At 36.6% G+C, this 13,826-nt stretch overlaps 1 protein-coding gene across 1 annotated transcript in view; it reads right to left on the reverse strand.

Annotated features, from left to right (window-relative positions):
* Positions 1-13,826, reverse strand: part of npr2 (natriuretic peptide receptor 2) — a 55,900-nt gene that overhangs the window by 26,699 nt on the left and 15,375 nt on the right. Inside the window, exons 3-7 of the mRNA XM_066660261.1 lie at positions 13,605-13,718; positions 10,627-10,762; positions 7,848-7,942; positions 3,836-3,947; positions 2,113-2,197 (exon numbers count right to left, since the gene is read on the reverse strand). Coding sequence (XP_066516358.1) covers positions 2,113-2,197; positions 3,836-3,947; positions 7,848-7,942; positions 10,627-10,762; positions 13,605-13,718 — 542 coding nt within the window. The remainder of the gene's footprint in view (positions 1-2,112; positions 2,198-3,835; positions 3,948-7,847; positions 7,943-10,626; positions 10,763-13,604; positions 13,719-13,826) is intronic.

A 13,826-nucleotide genomic window follows, 5' to 3' on the forward strand; every position in this document is an offset into this window, starting at 1 on the left:
TCAACAGGGGCTTAATATTAAAAGGGGTAAGATTCCACATTGAATTAATTTAGGCATTTGTCTTAATGAATAGGTTCTCTTGTAATTTTTACACACAGTGTGAAAGCTTCTGGTTGGAGAAATATATGTCATTAGATCAATATAAAATAGCCTAATAAATAATCTATTTGAGTGCTGTGCATACTAATTTTTTATTGAACTGCTACAACTGTAAATGCTTAATAGCTGAATTTTTACTTAAACATTAGGCTATGCCTAGTTCTAGACTTCTGCATTCTGAATGGAGATTCACCATTAAAGGAAAATGTAGACATCTATTTTTGCATACAAACCATGTTTAATCTCGAAAAAAAAAACATGAATCAAAACCTGGCTGGGCAATTAATCAAAAAATAAACAAATCAACATTCAGAACTTCTAGTCGATGTAATCTTGCCTATAACGATATAATGAATTTTACTTTTAATCTTGCACATCGTTTTTATTAATTCTGTTAATATGTCCCCCACTGTGTGTTCATGTACTGTCCCTTTAAAACCATACTACCATGCTTGTAGTCATGTGATTTTGCCCCATCCTATCTGCCACATGGAAGCAAAATTGAGGAGAACCTAAACACAAATGCCAAGAGAGTAATTGGAGCACATTGGAGAGAGTAATTGTACCACAGAAACATGCTGTATCTTGTCTTTGGACAACACTGAACTTAAAGTAATCAAATGTAAAACTGACAAAAAAACAGTTTCAGCAACCAAAGTTAATACCACCAGTCTGTTTTAACACTTGAAGCACAATCACATCACAACGAACACGGTTCAAGGAAAGAGATGAACACACACCACGCATCATTAAAAAAAAATATTCCAGCTATAATAACTAATCCTTATATTTATTTGTATCACTCACTCAGTACTACTTTGAAGCAGCTCAAGGTCTCATTTCCCAAATCCCCCAGGCTTTGGGTTTTAGAAATCTGGAGAACAGGAGTTCTACACAATGATTTTGAGAGAAGTTGGAGTGGTTTACGTGGTCTAAAATTAATCATCTAACATGAGTAATTTATGGTTCACTAAGGTAACAACAGTTTAAATATACCGTTAAAAGTCCAGTTGTATTCCCTAAAGGTAGATTACATTCTTTTCTTTTCAGACCCCTAACTCCAGGTTAGGTTAGGTTTAGCCTGAACTTAGTGTTGGGTGGTATACTTGTTCATTCATTACCACCCAGCCCTACTTAAACAGCTACCACCACTGAAACCTCCTCCTCCTAGTGATCTGTGTCAAAATATTTTGGTACCGATTGTGTATTGGGATATATGTGAATATGGGATATAGTTAAGTATCTCTATATATTTTTGCTACTTTGATCTCTACACATAACTCAAGAAAATTACATATTACCGACCTGTATGTGATGACACAAAAACTAGAATAAAAACAAAAATTATTCTATGAAATAATGGTCAGCCCATCCCTTCATGACCTTTCTCAGATAGCTTTAATATTTAGTTTAATATACAGCAGTGTTAGTGATGTCATTTCTCAGCTACTGTACTGTACTGTACACACACTACAATTTTAGGAACATTTTCAAACTAAGTCGTGACAAGAGATGGATGTCAAGTCTAGGAATACTTTGACTGAAACGGCAACTTCAATATTTAGTCTACTGGCCCTGAAGATCTAATGTAAATATTTACCTCACGGTTTTGACAAGGCTGCACTCGTCATAAATCCAATTATAAATCCATGAGTCAGCTTCAACACTTTTTCATTTTCCACAAAGTGTCATTCCAGTCTGCTCTATGTGTTCTTTGACTTCAGCAGAAACCCAGGTCAAATTTATAGATTTTTTTCCCACAAAAACTATTCACTTCTTGGCCAAGAATAAGACTAAATTTCTGACAGATGTGAGCAGGATTCAAGTATACTCCAGTGTCACCCCTACGCTACACCACCATCCAATACACTTCTGGGTATATCCAGAATAAAGGTGTGAGTCTTTTGGACAACTATCATGTAAATCATATTCTGTAACCTTGTACTACACAAAAATCATTTTTTTCAAGAAAAGAAACAGGTAAAAACACACTTACACAGGATCAAAACGTACCTGTAAATGAGAAAACTTGACATTCCAAAAATGATGAGGGCAAGACCAGACCCCACAGCAACAACTCCAAGCACAGAAATATTCTCTGGAAAATAGAAGTAAATGTTCTCACACACACATAGTTTTTTAAGATAGGACTTAAAAATGTCACAAAAAATATTAATTATAATCATACACAAGATAAGATGTAAAATATCCTATGCCAATCCATTAGAGCTTCACATAGGGCTCACCCTAGTCTCTTCCTACTGGCAGCCACATAATTTCCATCCTTCCAATCCTACAACTACACCCTAAGGTTGCTGTGGCCGTTTAGGATCCGATCAGCAACCATCTACAGTTACTCATTGAGCCCATCACATGAGAACCCAAACCACTCACTGTATCACTAGCTCTTCCCAGGAGCCAGGTAGTGTACTTAATGCAATTCACTCTGGGACCTCCTTTTTTTTACCTACGTCTACCAGCAATTTCAGCAATTTCCAATCTCATGCTTCACCCCATTTACCAATATTTATAGCCTGCGCACACTCTCGAATATGTTCACCCTCACGCACAAACCTAATCACTTTATTACTACAACCACTCATTAATGTGTTTACCTCTAAGCGTTTGCTGTCCAACAAACATGCTAAAACCCTTAGCACCTGATTATGTCTCCACATATACCACCTCTGCGACAAACTAACCTTGCAAGCTGATAGAATATGCTTTAGCATGTCAACCCTTGTACCCCTGTGTAATTGTAACTTTAAAGGTACAACCGTGGTTGTGTTCCCTAAAGGTAAAGTAAAGAATATGTACATTTGAGGATACCACCACAGGGACAATTTTTCTCAAAGTGTAGTTTCTAAAAGAGTGCTTGTAATTTCAGCTTGATCTTTCTAACCTAATTCTTATCATTAGGCAAAAGAGGATACAGCCTGTTTTTCAAATTAAAGTAAATGTAATTATTTTAATATGATGGGAACCACATGACATTTTAGTAATATTGAACAGGGTTGTATTTGCTTTTGTTATACACTGTAGTTAGCAGACTAACATACAGGCCAGGCTCCAGTCAACAAGAACACATCTATATTCCAAGTGAGAGATTCAGGTTTTTTCTCTTGCTCCTGTCACTAGGCAACATAACATCTGGTCAGGTGACTGCATGGTTGTATAAAGTGCTGTGAAACCTTTTTGCATTCAGTAACACATCTATTAATATTTCCAGTGTTAACCAGCAACTTGAGAGCTGGATTCTCTCATTATTTCAGAGGGCAGTTTGGGGTGATTTGCTATAAATGACAATATATATATATATATTCTTTTTTTTCATTATTCATTCATTCATTCTTTTATTCATTATCTGTAACCACTTATCCAGTTCAGGGTCACGGTGGGTTCGGAGCCTACCTGGAATTATTGGGCGCAAGGCAGGAATACACCCTGGAGGGGTGCCAGTCCTTCACAGGGCAACACACATTCACTCACACAATCACACCTATGAACACTTTTGAGTCACCAATCCACCTACCACTGTGTGTTTTTGGACCGTGGGAGGAAACCGGAGCACCCAAAGGAAACCCACGCAGACACAAGAAGGACACACTAAACACCTCACACACAGTCATCCGGAGCGTGATGATCCCTGGAACTGTGTGACTCTATATATATATATATATATATATATATATATATATATATATATATATATATAAACAAACAAATGGAAACATACCTTCACATGAGATCAGACATGGAGGGTCATCATTCGGTGGTCCCTTAAGCCACTGGATACCCTTTTTAGACCATATAATCTCTTTAGTAGTGCCATTATAATAGCCAGCAACCTATGCCAGAAAAATTAAAAACACATGTCATGTCAACTGGCTCATTCTTGAACTACAAAGCAGTAGTTCATCCTGATCTTCATCTTTTTATATATATATTTTATATTTATATTATATTTTGTGTATATTGTGTACACACCCACACACACACACACACACAGTTTGCTTATGTCAGTGTCATACTGAGACATGGTTGAAGAAGAGAATTTGTTGATGTAAAATTGTTAAGTAAGATTGTTTAAATTAATTTTTTACTATTAACTTCTACAAACTGGCACACAATTTTATACATATACATATTTTGATACTACTGTTAATAAATTGTAATGCAGAGATGTGCAATGATACCTTTTTTCATTTCCATATGCAAGTACAAGTTTGCATCAGGGGAAAAGTACAAAAGACAGGGGAGAGGGGAAAGTTATCTAGAAGCCTTAACAATTAAAAAACATGACATGACATCTTTTTTTATTATTATTAATTCATTAGGGTGCCTAAATTACAAACATTTAAAAATTCTGCAGGGACATTTCAATACTTCAAAAGTTCCATTAAAATCTGGATACATATTCTGCTTCTCGTGATCAGCGTAATCCCAAAAACATTACACAGTCTTGATTTCAGAGCTTAGAGCTGGTCGAAATAATGTTCTAAGAACATCAGTACCTCATTTTTTCTTCCTTTTTGTCTATTTAACATCATCCTGACCATTACATATATGTTTAAATCAATATCAAGCAACATTGTAACATATTCCTTATTGAAGTAAATAATAAAAATTTCTCCAGAAATCATCTGAAACTTACTGTTCATTCAATTAATGTGTTACTGTTTTATGGCCATTTTGGCATGAAATTAAATGAAGAAAATAAATGTATTTTATACAGACTCTAAAATTTGTATAGAAATATCTAATTGCATTTTTGCAGACCAGTAGCATGATAGCAAGTTTAATTACAAGTATTTTCTATATTTTATAGGTCCAGGTCCTATCCTTATATATCTGGCTTCAATTGTGGATACTGAATATAGAGTCTCGGGTTTTCATTTAATTGTTGATATGTAGACAGCAAATTTTCTGGCTACCTCTAACCAAAGAACTCTTTATAGAAGCTAAATGTCCCAATTTAACCATATTAATACATTGTTCTTATTAATGTAGGCTGGATTTTACATGGCAAATGTTGTGATCTGGGGCAGCACAGTGGCGCAGCATGTTCTGTCGCAGCCACACAGCTCCAGGGACCTGGAGGTTGTAGGTTTGAGTCCTGCTCCGGGAGACTGTCTGCGAGGAGTTGGGTTACCTCCAGATGCTCCGGTTTCCTCCCACAGTGTAAAAATACACATTGGTAGGTGGGGATTGGTGACTCATAAGTGTCCCTAGGTGTGAATGTGTGTTGCCCTGTGAATGACTGGCGCCCCCTCCAGGGTGTGTTCCAGCCCAGTGATTCTGGGTAGGCTCCGGCCCCACCGTGTCCCTGAATTGGATAAGTGATTTCAGACAATGAATGAATGAAAGTTGTGATCTGAAATTGCACTCTTTTCAAATTGAAATTTCGATATAAGAACAATTATTTCAGCTTTAACTGACACTGGAAAAGAAATGAATAAACAAGTGATTTTTTTTTTCAAAGAACTGAAGACAGTTTAATGAGAGCAGGTTTAATGAGATGTGAACTAAAACTGCAATTTTGGTCAGTCTGTGAAATAATAAAGGGCATAATTAGAATCCTCTCTGGTACAAAGCCTCCTTCATTCTAATAAATTTATACAAACCACATTGCTTATTAACTTAGCATTACTCTGACCAACTGTGCTGGCCAATGTAAAATTTCTGTGAGTGCTGGGTTTAACACTCCTCCGCAGTCTTCTCTGATTGCATTGAAAGGAAAGTGAGCATAACTAATAATCACAATCATAACATTGAGTGAAGTAATTGCCCTCATGTTTAGCATAATCACACACTTCCAATTAAGAACCCTATTTGTGAAGCTGTAGAAACTTTTTCCGCTTTTGCTGTTGGTGATTGAGCTTTAGAGGTGGTGCCAATATTCATAATATCCTTTTGAAAACGCACAGAGTTTTAAGAGCTAATGTAAATGAAGCATACTCTAAACATCTTAAAGGTTTATGGTGTAGCTATGGCAACAGTGCACCTGTGTTTCAGGTTAGATATGTGTCATGCAACCTGACTGTTGAATGGATTCAGTCTAGAAAGCTGCATTCTTGTTCAAACAACGTAAACGAAGCACTCTTGACCCATCTCGTCACATTCTTTTTTCATGAAAGACTGCTTGTGTTACTTTCCAGTCTATACATAAATGTCAAGACAGTGTTCAGCAAAATAATCAGCAGTGTCTGCAATCAGGATTACTAATATGTTGCAGATGCTTTTTCCAGCTCCTTCAGCTTAAAAAACAGTTAATCTCCAAGAAGATCGAAAATCCCTCAAATTATATGCAGTTCTATATGGTATAATCAATTGCAGAACTCCACATAAAGCACAGGTTTAATCCACACAGTTCTGAATGAACTCATGCTGAAAAGCCAACTACATCCTTACAAGCTCTGGAGCAGCCGTTTTTGGTTAAGACCAATGGTGAGAGACAAGAAAAGCATTCTGTTTAAAGTCAGCATGTGACTCGGAAGGTCGCACATTCTATCCAAGGCATAATTTCCTGTAATTGCAGAGTAGGTGACATGTGGCCCAGGTTACTGTGTTTTAAACCCACTTTATACAACTGCAATTGTTATTTATTATCACGCTGTTCACTAGAAAGCTTTTGCTTCAACTGCAGTGGAAACACACAGAGGAAATCTACCAAGGCAGGAAACACTAATAGATTCAATGTGAACTAAACACAATGCAAGACATTTTGAAACTGTAAGAAAAATAGTTAATTTTTGTTGATAATTCGGAGTAATGACTTACTATAGAACTGCTATTCTGTGGTTGTAATTAGCTCAAAACAGGACACCACTGAAAATCTTAATACATTTAAGATTTTAATTTAACACTTAATACAGAGGAAGGTTTTCAGTTCTGTTATATTAGTTAATAAATTGGCTAACATGGCATTGAGAGGCAGGGGGGGAGGGGGAGGCCAATTGTGCTCTGTCAGACTCCCGGCCTTGAACGGCTGAGTACCAAGTTCCCAAGTCATTGAACTACAGCACATTTACCCTCCTAGGGCCCCCTTGGCATTCATCCATTCATTGTCTGTAACTGCTTATCAAGTTCTGGGTTGTGGTGGGTCAGCCTACCTGAAATCACTGAGCGCAAGGTGGAAACACACCTTGGAGGTGCGCCAGCCCATGGACACTTGAGTAGCCAATCCATCTACCAGCATGAGGTTTTGGATCGTAGGAGGAAACTGGAGCACCTGGAGGAAACCCACGCAGACACTGGGAGAACACAGCAACCTCCTCAAGGTCAGTCATCCAGAGCAGGGCTCAAACAAACAGGGCTCAAGGACCCTGGAGCTGTGTGACAGCGACAGTCCCTGTGCTGCACCACCATGCCAACACCCTTGACGTATATGCCTCAAATCCTCTCTTTATGCCTTTTGTGTAATTATTTCAGACCTCATGGAAAAATACACTGAGAAATTCAGTCAAAAGTGCAAATTAAAAACATTTAATTGATGTCATATTTTTCATCAGTAAAAGACCAGATTGTGTTATATTTTGGGTTTAATGAATAGCCACATTTGTGTTTACAGAAAGGAAACTGAAACGTTAATATACTGCAGAAGGAAAAAAAATTCCAGCTGTGGTCATTTTGGAAATTGGTCCAATCAGAATTATTTTACACTTGAATGACAACAACAACAAAAACCCCAAAAGAATTAATCAATATTCACATTTTGAGTCATGGTTAAGTAGCTGAGACAAACTTACTGCGTATTGTCCTGTTGTCAAGTTGCTCATGGCCCAGAGACTGAAGTCAGTGTACCTGGCTCTGTTTCCGTCTGTGCTAACAAGGCCTGTCACCCCTGAAACACAAATAACATTAACTCACTGATCAAATAAACTGCAATGATCCAGTCTGAAGACAACCAGCTGTTCCAAAAATATACAGCAGTGATCATTAACATTGACATTATTAGGATAAACAAATCACAATAAGCTGAGCATAACGCGGATATTGTCTGGATGTCAAGAGCAGTGAAGAAATGCATTTTTCATTATAAACTGAGTGTAATTAATCCTGTTTAACTGGTTTTAGTGGAACAGACTACGTAATATGTTGAATTACAATATCAAACTGCTTCAAGTTTTTATAGTAGCTTTTAAATGTTATTTTCTTTGGGTTTTATTTTCATGTCTGTGCTCAAGCAGTAACGTTGTGCTAACTTCAGGCAGCGCAGGTGCAGTTTTGGAGATTTGGTAATTTGGTGGACATGAAAACTGCTCCAGTGCCGTGACACAGAGGTGGGACACACAGTGATCCCTGGGAGTGTGACAGTTAAATTCCACCAGCACAGTGTTTTATTTGGAACTGATTCTGTATTAAAAAAACATATTAGTGCCAAGACTGCCTTGGACTGGGCTTAAAGAAACTCATAAATAACACTTCGTAATAATTATACCTTAAAATTACAACTTGAAAATCGTTGTGATGTTACAGTGACCTGTAATATGGAGGATAGAGCCTCTTTTCAGAAAAAAATTACATTCAAATGTATCTATATTATTATTATTATTATTATTATTATTATTATTATTATTATTGATACTACTACTACTACTACTAATAACAATAATAATAATAATAATAATAATAGTAATAACAACAATGTTGAATTGGTTATCTTATAAAGTTTAAAATAACAATATAATAATACTGTCTGCCCTCTGGATCCTCAGCTTACAGAAAATATTTGGTGTTTGTTCTGTTCCCAAAATTCCATGTTAAGCTTCTGCCATGCATTCAAAAGTCAGTGCTGTGGCCTTGTGCTGTATTTCTGTGCCTGCTCTTTATCCATAAAATTAGAGCCTTCTGTGTCTAAACACAGACAGCTACTGTGTAACTGCTTTTAGACACCCTTTTATAATTTACAGTGCACCCACTATGGACACTAACATACAAACTTTCATGTACAGATAATATAACTGCAGTAAACACAATGGGAAATTTTTGGATCACTTTCTTATTGCCAAACATAGGCTAGATAGGTATAAAGCCCCATGCATAGGGCTGTGGAGCAGTGCAGCTGAGTTGGAGGGAGTTTGAGATCCACAATAAACTGCCCAACATTAGTTCCTGACCTTGCTAATGCTCTCATGCCAAAATGTCAACAAATCCTCACAGCAACCATTCAACATCTAGTGTAAGTACTACTCAAAGTAGTAGAATAGGTACAGCAAATATGTACAAACTACCTATTTACTTATATGATTGAGTTGTTTTTTCACTCAATAATTAAAACATTTTAAGTCAGAAATGTAATACTCATGCAAAACTATTACATATTCAATCTATATTATGTATTTGTTGAGCTGGCAAGAAGGTGAAGCTGGCAGAAAAAGTCCTTATAACTGGCAAGTGAAATTTTAAGGTCACAGAGTACAAGTAAGAGTGAAAACACTGTTTTTTATCTGCCTCATTTTTTCATTTTTTTGTGGTGCCTTGACCTTCCAATGACTACAGCAAACAATCTAGAAAAGCAATAAGCAACTTACTCTTCCTGTAGCATGTATTTGCCCCTATAAGGTGCTTATTTTTGACAGGAAACACAACAAACATTCTTTATCGCCACCATGACCCTGTGCACACTATTATGCCTGGCTCCAGTAAGCCTTTGGCAAGCAACAAGGAGGAGAGTTCATGTCTTAACTCTTTTCCAGGGAGAAGTTTCGGCAGATGGGCTGTATATTAGAAACAGATTTTCCGTGGAAGAGCTGACTGAGACAGGCTCTCAATCACAGCGCCCTGACCCCTGTACTTGCTGAAAGGGAGTTCCATAGTTTAGCATCAACTCCGAAAAATGCTCTAACAATAGCAGCTGACACTCCAGTTCACGTCAAACAGAATTGCCAGTATTCTGATTTTGCTGTGCCCAGCATGCACACACACACACACACACACACACACACACACACACACACACACACACACACACATTGTGTGCCACACACTGACTTACAAAGATGTACACACTAATATTGCCATGTAACACATAAAATAAAATGGCAGTCTTTGGAGCACCTGCACATGAGCTTAAGGTCAACATACTACATGCCAAACATCAACTAGAGGGGTAGTAACCTATACCAGTACTGGCTTTTTAAGCAGTGGTTGCGTGCCAATATCTTCTTGAGGCAGACGTTCTTGAGGCAGAATACTATCTAATCCTCACAGCAATATTTGGAATTTTTCAAATATTTTATTTTAAACTTATCCAGAAATGTAAAAGCTGTTACTGCAGCAAAGAGAAAGAAGGCGATTCAAACCCCTGATGAAATGTTGGATGAATAGATGCTTACACAGAAAATAATTGGGCTTATTTCTCCAAACTGTTCAGCACTATGTAAGTAACTAGACCATGATTCCTCAATGGAAATAAGCGGCAAAATATGCGCTTCAGTCTGGGCAAGAAAAAACACTATTCAGCCACAAGAATCTGAAAGTCCATCATATACACAACATTACACTGTAATCACTAGCCGAACTCACCCCAAATGCTGCGATTTTGCATCCTTGTTGTGATTTCGATGCCATCATTCTGAGACACTCCATCTGCTAAGGCCTCACTCAGGGCTTTTGCATACAGCAAGAAACCGTCATGGAAACAGCCAGCAATGTAGTCCTTCTGAAACGGCCGACAAAAATTTTATAACATCAGCCTTCCTAAAATTATCTAAACAGATGTGCTAAAAGAAAATCACCTTTAGCAACATGAACTAGCAAACAATATTCACGTAGGTAATTATTTATTAATTTAGCTTCTTTTCTATAATCTATGAGACAGAATCAAACTGCTTTGGAATCCCTAAATAAACATGTTTACACTCCAAATGGTAGGCCCCTCACATGGGGTGGCAATGTTTAAAATAGACTTAGTACAGAACCTCTGATACATCCAGGTCACTAGATATCAATTTAATGTTTATCTCATAATGGGGGGTGGGGGTTATCTCAAAATGTTATACATTCTTAAGCTGTATGCTGACATCATGTTCAAAACATCAGTAAACCAACAAAGGCAAGACTGAAAGAGCACTGTCACAAAAAAAGTGATAAAAAAAGCATGTGCTTGGGTGAATAATTTATAAGTATAGTAATTGATGGCAACTCCAAAAAGTATAAACGATATCTACTAGTGCAATTAATAAAACCAGACACTATTCTTTGAGGAAATATATAAAAAAAAATTTAAAAAAGTTTAAAAGAGCAATGAGTATATTTCTTCATATGTTACATTAAGAAACACTAATTAAATTGATACCTAGTGCCCTGGGCATAAAAGAGATTTCTTAATTCTGTACTAAAACGATATTAACATGGCCACCTCCGTGTGGAGGACCCACTCTGAGTAGCCTAAATTGGTTCAATCCCAATTATTAAAACAATGTGTTTCTTCAATTCTTCTTGTGAGCAAATGTCACAAACAAACTGTTCCCCCAGTGCTGTTTGCTAGTTTTTGAGGGTAAAATTATTATTATTTTCTGCTATTCAAAAATGTTTCTTACATTAGGAAAAACAAATGTATTATTTGCTCTGAATATGTTTATACCTATTGGGACCTGCATGGATTATTTAACTCTGCTGCTCCTAGTGTGAGATTTTTCTTTTTAACACCAAATAAACCTACTATCTAGGCTTACTAACACTGGCATTGCTAGTGAACAGCACAATTTTCATCTACGTGTCATATTGATAGAACTGCTTCTTTTTTTGGGCAATATGAGTAAAGAATGAAGTTACACAAAAACAGCCTATCAGCAATTAAACCAAAGATTTCTTATTTTCGTGAGAACGCCTGCAATGTTGCAACAAGTTCATATATTTGGCCGGTACGGACAGTTCTGGAGTTGCAGAGGGTTTTTGTCATCTAATTCTGTTGGTGAGCTCAGCTGATTCCGGAAAATGAGCCTGACACGAGGAAGCCAAACTCATGTTTCCACGGTTTTTCTGTGTCACAGCTGATCAGTGGCTATGTACCGCAGCTGGAGACGGAGCAGCATGGTTCACTGAGCACTCTGCAAAACACGACGGCTGTCCAGTGGACTTTAGACAACTTGGATTAAATAGAGGGTGAATATGTTATTGAGTGCATCTCTACTCGCCATGCCAAGGCCCGCAAGTACAATTCAATATGAAAAGGCACTTGCATTTCCCTCTATTTTTTAGAAAAGTTTGGTAAGTGTAATGCATACATACAAATTGGGAACATACTGGAAAAAAACATTTATATAGATCTCTTACTGTATATAGAATTCTATATATTTACTTAGATATTTTTGTCATATTTACCACAAACTGTAGCGAACAATATTAAGGTAGGTTTGCTTATTCTGTATTATTCTGTACATTTTTAAACATTGTAAACTGACACATAGTATCTAAATGATAATATGTGTACAGAATTTGCACAGAATCCCATTAACTGTCAGTGTAGAACAGTATAATAACTGATTCATAAATATGACTGTGCCTTCAAATGGTCCAGTGTTTATCAGTACTTTTTCCTGACTGTTAAATATCTAAACCTTAAAAAAGAAAAACATTTATGCATATAAAACTAAATATATTTATTTCATTTTGTTTTGATTCAATATAGCAAAAAAACAAATGGTATTTCATACATTTTTCCAATTTTTCACTTCTGCTTTTCACATAGTGAAAGTAATGAATCATGAAAAAAATAATCTTCACTTGATTTTCTTGAATCACATAAGCAATTAACAGTATGACCCCCGATCCTATCCTGCCCCCGCCCTCCCTCGCTCCCAGGGCCATGTAAATGTTGACATTGCTGTACTGTGTGTGTCGATGTCTAATGTTGGCCCTTGATGAGCAGGAAGATGTTATTCACTGTTTAGTGGAAAATCAGGGGTTTGAGTGCAGAAGTACATGTACTACAGACCCTTTTATTTTTTTGGTGGAGTGGTCATTACTTTATAAATTTACCAGTTCTGTACAGCACAAGACATTCATTATTTCAAACATTCAAAACCCTGAAGAAATGGCATAAATAATTTTGATTAATCAGCTTTGAACACATGCAGGCTTTTCTGTGGCAGGAAAATGACAGAAATGCAGAGAACTGCTGGTTATTGGTTGGGTGAAAGGAGCAATAGACATGCAAAAAACTGAAAAATCATAAAATAAGACCCCCCCTCCCCACAAACTCAGATTATAAGAAGCAAAAATTAAAACATATGGACAAACAAATGAAAGCCCATTTCGCTTTTTATATACCAAATGAAAAAATGAAATAATTAAGTTTTACACCCAGTTTTATTTGTTTTTTATTTTACCCTCAAATTGTCTAAAAACTGAACTGATAAATGTTACACAAACCTCAAGGTTTCTAAAAAATGTGATTAAATCAAGAAAACGAAAAACAAAAAGGTTTACTCCTTTATACATTTTAAAACAAAACATAACATATTGGATGTTTTAAAATTTTTTTATGTTGAAATGCTCACCAATGACGGCTCCAAGTGAACATTAAAGTCCTGTGTTGCTCTCTTGTGGAGTTCAGTTTGGAAAGCCGCATACTCTGGATTATCTGGTTCCCGGTATGTTATAACAAACACATTCTAGACAGACAAGGAAAGACAGCTGCAATTTATAAAACCAACACCAAACTATCTGACATAAGGTCCAAGAATTTTTCAGCATAGTTAACATATTTCTACAAAATGTTT

Source organism: Hoplias malabaricus, chromosome 2 (assembly GCF_029633855.1).
Source record: "Hoplias malabaricus isolate fHopMal1 chromosome 2, fHopMal1.hap1, whole genome shotgun sequence".
Lineage (NCBI taxonomy): Eukaryota > Metazoa > Chordata > Actinopteri > Characiformes > Erythrinidae > Hoplias > Hoplias malabaricus.